Source organism: Cynara cardunculus, assembly GCF_001531365.2.
Source record: "Cynara cardunculus var. scolymus isolate 2C chromosome LG 15, CcrdV1, whole genome shotgun sequence".
NCBI lineage: Eukaryota > Viridiplantae > Streptophyta > Magnoliopsida > Asterales > Asteraceae > Cynara > Cynara cardunculus.
Window position 1 is genome coordinate 13,647,200 of NC_037542.1, and position 7,359 is coordinate 13,654,558.

Sequence of the window (7,359 nt, forward strand, 5' to 3'; positions counted from 1 at the left end):
GGTCTCACCTTAAGTCTTACACCCTTGCTTCCTTTATATATTCTGTATTCTGTTTTGGATAACCTTATAATCAAATAAAAGTCTTCAAAATCGTCATCTGAAATCATCTCTTTCATTGGACTCTAATTTAACTTTGGCTACAATCCCTGTGGACGATAATCCGGTACTTGTACCACTTTATTACTTGAAAAGACGACGTTGGGCCGTATTGTATACTTGCTTTGTGGCCCAATTTCAGTAGTCTAAAGGTGTGAAATATAACCGACCAGTCATCGTATTATCTGTCTGTCGAAAGGTTTAAAATTTACATTTATGAAAGGTATATAATATTCAAAAGTTCAAGAAAGTTTAACTGTACCTCGTAATCAATAAAAAAACCTCTTGAAATGGACAAAAAAAGAAAAGAACTCTTGAAATCAAACAAAAAAACCAAAAAAAAAATCACCCAAAATCAGGAAAAAAAAACTAAAATTTTCCTCGAAATCAAACAAAAACCCACTAAAATCCCTCGAAACAGAGGAATTAGGCTAAAAATACATCAAGCAATATTGAACATTAGTAAAAACATGAAAACACGTCGATAAAAGACGTGTTTTTTGTAATTATTTTTGTCTATGTTATATGGTGCCACCCTATAAATTTTTTTTGGGTTCATCCTATTTTTGAAGTGTCTTAATACACTGTTTTATAAGACCAAAAAATAAAATGTCTTATTTAACATGTTTTTAAACGTCTTAACAAGTTTTTTTAGGATACTTTTAACAAAAAACGTCTCATCATAGTTATTTCATAAAACACTCTTGAGAAAGTGTCCTATAAACCTATCTTTTAAAAAACACTTGTTTTTATAAGACATTTTTTTCAAAAAATGTCAAATAAAAATAGCTAATACGACGTTTTTTTATAAAAATATTCTATAAAACCTATTACGACGTCCAAAAACATCTTATAAACTTATTATAATGCCTTTATATATGATACTTTATTTTTTGATCATATAAATAAAGCTTGTAAAGCGGTCTATTAGATAGCTTAAAAAAAATTTGACGTCCTATAAACCCAATCTTATTGTACTGCATGAATACGTTTTGTCAAATGCATTGAAATATCTAAAAGCGCAAATTCATAAAGTTCAAGTGAATCCCGATACACACAAACCAACAGAGGAAGAACAATCATTCTTTATACACTCACATAATAAATTCGTTTCAATTTTATCATTCTTTGCACACTCATATAAAAAATTATTTTACTTGGTGGAGAGTCGTCAGAAAAAAAAACATATCAGATAGAGATAGATATACTATTTATTGTGGCTCACGAGTTTGTCCTTACACGTAATTGCATAACAACGTGGGCCACAAAGACAAGGGTCCCCACAAGAAATATTTACAAACTCTGTATGGTAAAGGGCATGACAATGAACTATGTGAAGCTTTTTGATGTCGTGTGCAAACTAGCATCGATCATCATATGGGTAGTCAAAAGTCTTGCCACTTGTTGCATGAGACTGATGATTATCCACACTGTAATCAATGTCATTTTGCACTTGGTATCGAGGAGTTTTGACTGGTTCTTTACCACTAAACTACTTCTTCACGAGACCAAAACTTGTAGAATGCCATGGTTATGGTTATTCTACAAGCTTCGGTCCTATAAAAAGGGGTGATCGATGGTGAAGAACCAAGCGAAACACCCGCAATACCATGATCAAACTAACACTGATCAATGTATGAATAATGATCAGTCTCATGTAACAACTGACAAGATTATCGATTGCCCATAGGATGATCAATGTCAGTTTGCCCACGACAATAAGAAAGCTTCACATAGCTTGTTACCGCCCCCTTTACAAGACGGAGTATTGTACAATAGTCCTTGTCAAGACCCTTGTCCCCATGGCCAACATTGCTATTATGTCGCGGTAAGTACAAACAACCACGATAGATGATATCTCTATCTCGTAAGATCGATTTCTTCAGCAACATCCACAATGTATAAAGAAAAAAAAAGTATATGGATGCACGAAGGATGGCAAATTTGAAACAACAAAGATGTGTATTAGTTTAGATCCACAAAAAGTATAAAAACGCTTACCAATAAGCGTTTACAAGCCAAAGGCAAGTGACATCGATAAACGCTGATAAACAGTACATAAATCTTTATTTAAACAAATTTATATTGGAATTTTAACATTGTCCTGAAACTCTTGTTCGTCACCCAATCATAATAAATAAGAAAACTAATTTACTATGACAAATGAGAACATATATTATAAGAAAATGGGTATAGTAACAACCACCACTGTTAATAACACTATTAGAGGTGTCCAGAAAGTCAATCAATTCAACCAAACCGACCTATAATGATTGGATATCCATTTGTAATTGGATTAGATCAGATCAAAAATTTCAACATCCAATTTGTATCGTTCGGTTCTTGGATGACAGTCCAAAACCGACTAGAATCGAACCGAACTCGTCATCCAACTATCCATCAAATGGATAACCAATTATCATCCAACGTCCCATTCAATTATCATCTAACAACTCATCCCGTCATCATCCAACTACCCATGGAACTAATGATTAACATAATATTATTTATATAAATTTAAACTGGAAATAAAAGGTATTTATTTTCAAATCTGATCACATCATCCATTGGATGTTGGATCGATCCAATTTTAATATTGGTTGGATTCAATCTGATCCAATGAATATCCATAAAAAGATCCAATCATCTATTGGATTGGATTGGATCGATTGTCTAATGTTAACGTATGATTGGATTGGTTCGGTTTCTCACATCCATTATCAACGAAGACCTAAGCATTATTATTTAAGCGGTCATCTAATACATCATATTTTATTTCATATAGTTTTACGAAATGTTTGTTTATCGTGTACAACTTTTTTAACATATTCGTGAAACAAAAAATACGCATAAAAAAAATTCATATCATGAGATGAATACAATACGAAACAAATATATACTAGTCAATATATTAAATATATATAAGTGATGAAAAAAGAATATGTGAAACAAAACCTTAAAACAAGGTTGTTACATATCTCATAAATGGCTTAAATAAATATCAAGATATGTTACATTTTTGTGAATTTTATTAAAGAAATACGATTCACAACTAGAAATAATTGCACATCCAAGGGTGTTTAGGTTTGCTTATCAAAAAAAAAACTTATTGACTTATTCTAATGTGGCACCAGCACAATAAACATTTTTAAGCGTTTGGATAAACAATTTATATCAATGTCAAAATGGTAATAAAAAGTTTTTAAAAAAATTAAATCATTCTAGGCTGTTTCATACATACATATATATAGATGCATCCTTGCATCTTTTTTCCCCATATCAACAATTTCTAAATTCAAAACAAAGATGAGAAAAGTCCAAAAAAAATCCAATGTATTTTATTGTTTGGAATGATTAAGTTATTGGACAATTTTTTAAAACAAATAAATCCTTGGACATTCTAGAATCTATTAAATAATTCTTTGGACTTTTTAAAATATGTTAAATAGATCCTCATATTTTAAAAATGTATTTAACAGATTTTAGAAAGTCCAAAGAATTATTTAACATATTTTATAATGTCTAATAACTTATTTAACAGGTTCTAAAATGTCCAAGGATTTATTTGTTACAAAAAATTGTCCAAGGATTTATTTGTTACAAAAAATTGTCCAAGGAGTTATTTAACAGGTTTATAATGTCCAATGACTTATTTAACAGGTTCTAAAATGTTCAAGAATTTATTTGTTCTAAAAAATTGTCCAAAAACTTAATCATTCCAAAAAGTAAAGTCTATTGGATTTTTTTTGGATTTTTTCCTTTCTCAAATTTTATACATATTATAGAGTAATTTAGGTTTTTATTCCCTGTCGTTTGTCGAAAATTACTACTTTTTTCTTTATTTGGACCAAACTTGTTCCAACCGGCGTTCGCACCTTCAACGCGTTTACGTACAAGTTCAACGACACAATGACTTGAACGCACGTCACTTCCGTCCAATAATTGTCTGACACGTATGTCAAGACACGTATTTTAACCAATCAGCACGCGACAACCTGGAGTATTATTTCCAAAGTCAAAACCCCCATCCAGACATCAACCTCTCGAAGCTATAAATAAGCAACGGAACCTGCATCCTTTTTGTTACCTTTCATCATCAAAGCTTTTCAACAAGATTTTGCGGTGTCGTAGCCTCGCCGGAGCAAAAGGGATAACTTCTGACTTTTTCCGGTGGTCTTCCGATCTTCGTACATAATTATGGTAATGTTATTATGGATCTGAGTTTCTGATGTCTGAGATTACATATCATGTACATGTATGCATTCGTAATTCAGAATCATTCTTTTTTTACCTATATGAACGATGATTTACTTCCATTCTTTTGAATAATCATGCTAGCGTTTTGATTTTCGCTTTTTAATCGCATTGTGTTAATATCGATTATAGAAATTAACTAAGGATCGCGTTCATGGTGACTTTTTCCCTTTGTTTTTTGGGTTTCAACTCTCAATCGAATTGTACAATCAGTTATGGAAGAACCTACTCGGAGATCACCTACGAAGGTTTATTTTATTGGTTTCGAATCCATCTGTTGTATTTGAGACGTATTGCGATTAACAAAGATCAACTCATCAAATTAGGAATTAATGTGTTGTAATAATAATAAAATGCACATATTATGAAAAAATTGAGCTTTTACAATGTAGTAGCGAGAACAACATTCTATTATATGAGAAAAACCTCTGTTATTTCTTGAGGATGTAGTTTTGCATAACCAGTAAATGTGTTCAATTTGACAAGAGTTGGGTGATTTAATTGCCAAATTTCTACGAGATGATCTATCTACTGGAGTTGGGTACATGTGCTCAAATTTACAAGAGTTGGCTGATTTAGTTTTGCATAACCTATAAATGTGCTCAATTTGTCTTTGATATGTTTCTAGTTTTCCATAGAGAAACAAGCTTCCATGGATAAAAAGAAGTAGGAAAATCGTCAACTGTTAGAAATGAAAGGCAATAAAAAGAAGCTCGAAAAAGATTGGAAACATTGATATGACTAGAGGGTTATAGGAAAAAGAGCTGCAAAAACTTGCCAAAAGCAATGTAGTTTTATGAAATCTAGTAATATTCCATAGATTTTTAAGCACCAATACAACCATATATTCACCGTCCTCTTTATATGGCAGATTGGCAGCCATTATTGACGGATATCTTATCTAAATTCAATCCAGAAAGAAGATTATTTAGCGTAAACTATTAATCATACCATTCATCTCATAGCGAGTTAAGTCATTTGGCTAAGAATAGGAGTAATCTGCATATAAACCCTTTAATTTAGTTGAAAATGGGGTGTTCTTCTTTGTCTTAACAACCTTTTGATCTCGAGATGGTTTAAAAAGCTTTCCACATGCTACTATGCTCCATAATTTCCCCCTCCTCATGGGGTTCCTGTAGGGACACTAAACTGCATCATTCCTCTTCTTAATTCACGCTAGCAAACTTTTCTTCAAACAAGGTTAACAAACTTATGATCATACATACTCATTATTTGTATACTTCTCTTAGACAACGTCAAGGCGTCTTGCGGATAAGAAGGTAGGGAGGTTCGATAAGAACATCACAAGGCGTGGATCTGTTCCCGAAACATCCACCAAAAAGGGCAATAACTATCCTGTTGGCCCTATAATGCTTGGTTTCTTTGTGTTTGTGGTCATTGGATCATGTAAGTTAACCCACCACCTCAACTATGTTTTTGTGAAATGTATTCTTCTTCTTACATTGCTGCAACTTTGTCCAAAATTGTCCTTGCTTTCTAATTTGTGGGTTCCTTCTATTTTTCCTCCAGCTCTGTTTCAGATAATCAGGACAGCTACAAGTGGGGGAATGGCTTAATGATCAATAGGATTAGGATATGCCACTAATGGCTGCATCTTCTACTTTGTAACTTTTACTTGTAGAGAATCATTATTACTTGCAAATCCAACTCTTTGAAATCTATGAATTTGCTCTTTACCTTTTGTAGACAACCTTTTGCTGCAAAAGCAAACTAGAGTTGTTTGTGGGTGTTAAACCAAAACCTTTCTGTCTTGTTGAAAAATGGGTTTAAACCAACCATTCTTGTGAACATTCAGGGCCGTTTACCCAAACACTTACCCGGTAAGCACGTACCAGTAAAATTCAACACTATCATTTACTTACCGGATAAGATTTAGTCCAGCAAAACGACATTGCATGCAACAATTTACCCGGTAAGCGCTAACCGTGGTAAGAGTCATCGTCCTCACTTACCGGGTAAGACTCTCGGTCCTTGCGTTCGCTCTTACCGTGTAAGATTCTTAGTCCTTGTCATATTCATCCGGTAAGGTAATGTACCTCAGTAAACACTTACTCGGATAAGTGTTTGATAAACGGCCCCTAAGTTTATGTATTAATAATCTCCATATACTTCTTTTTTAGACTTGAGCAACTAAGCCTATTTCTTGTTCATTAAGTCACTTGCGAACAATTATATATAACTTACTGAATAAGTCATACATGCTATATTAGGGGTGTAAATGATGGGAGTTGAACTCAAGTATCAATATACTTGAGTAGAATTCCGTAGTCATTTCTCAAGCTCGAACTTGACTCGAAAACTCGTGAGTAGTTAAAAACTAAACTCGACTTGAACTCGTTTGCAACTTTCGAAACTTGAACTCGTACTCAAATCAAGCTCACCCATCGAATCAAATTTAGGGGCCGTTTGGTTCGCGGAATTTGAAGGAATTTGACAGAATTGGAATGATAAATTTCTTTGACCAAATTCCAATTCCTTTGTTTGGTTCATTTCTTGAAATGGATGGAATCCTTCAAATTCCAATGAATTCCACAACTTAAAGAATTCATCATTCCTTAGCATAATGGAAGGAATTGAATTCCATCAACACCCACAACGACCATGCTATTATTGTTTGTGATGCCCCACTCCTAACCCCCCACTACCACCACCACACCACTACTGTCACTGCCACCCACCCTACCCCACCACTAACCACCATGCCATTACTATTGTCATCACACGCACCCACCCCCGGGCCCCGGTCACTCACTGCACATCCCTGCTACGACCATGCTACTACCGTTACTATCACRCCCCTAACCTAACCCCCACCACCACACCATTATTGTCGCTATCACAGCTGCCATTCACCCCCACCCCACCCTACTCCACCCCACCACTAACCACCATGCCGCTATTGTCGTCATTATACTCATCCACTCCCAGCCACCTGACCACCATCCCACCACTGTCATCGTCATAACTGCCACCCATCTCCACTACCCC

The 7,359-nt window shown here is 34.2% G+C and overlaps 1 protein-coding gene across 1 annotated transcript; it reads left to right on the forward strand.

Moving 5' to 3' along the window:
- Positions 1-4,159: 4,159 nt before the first annotated feature.
- LOC112528061 (stress-associated endoplasmic reticulum protein 2-like) lies at positions 4,160-6,061 on the forward strand. Its single transcript, XM_025138964.1, has 3 exons — positions 4,160-4,296; positions 5,601-5,757; positions 5,881-6,061. Exons 1-3 carry the CDS (start codon positions 4,294-4,296, stop codon positions 5,925-5,927), a joined length of 207 nt encoding a protein of 68 aa, XP_024994732.1. The 5' UTR covers positions 4,160-4,293; the 3' UTR covers positions 5,928-6,061.
- Positions 6,062-7,359: the final 1,298 nt, after the last annotated feature.

Excerpts from the sequence above, each read along its gene's own strand:
- LOC112528061 (XM_025138964.1), top strand. Across the intron at positions 5,758-5,880 it reads GTTTGTGGTCATTGGATCAT|CTCTGTTTCAGATAATCAGG; the intron begins GTAAGTTAACCC and ends TTTTTCCTCCAG.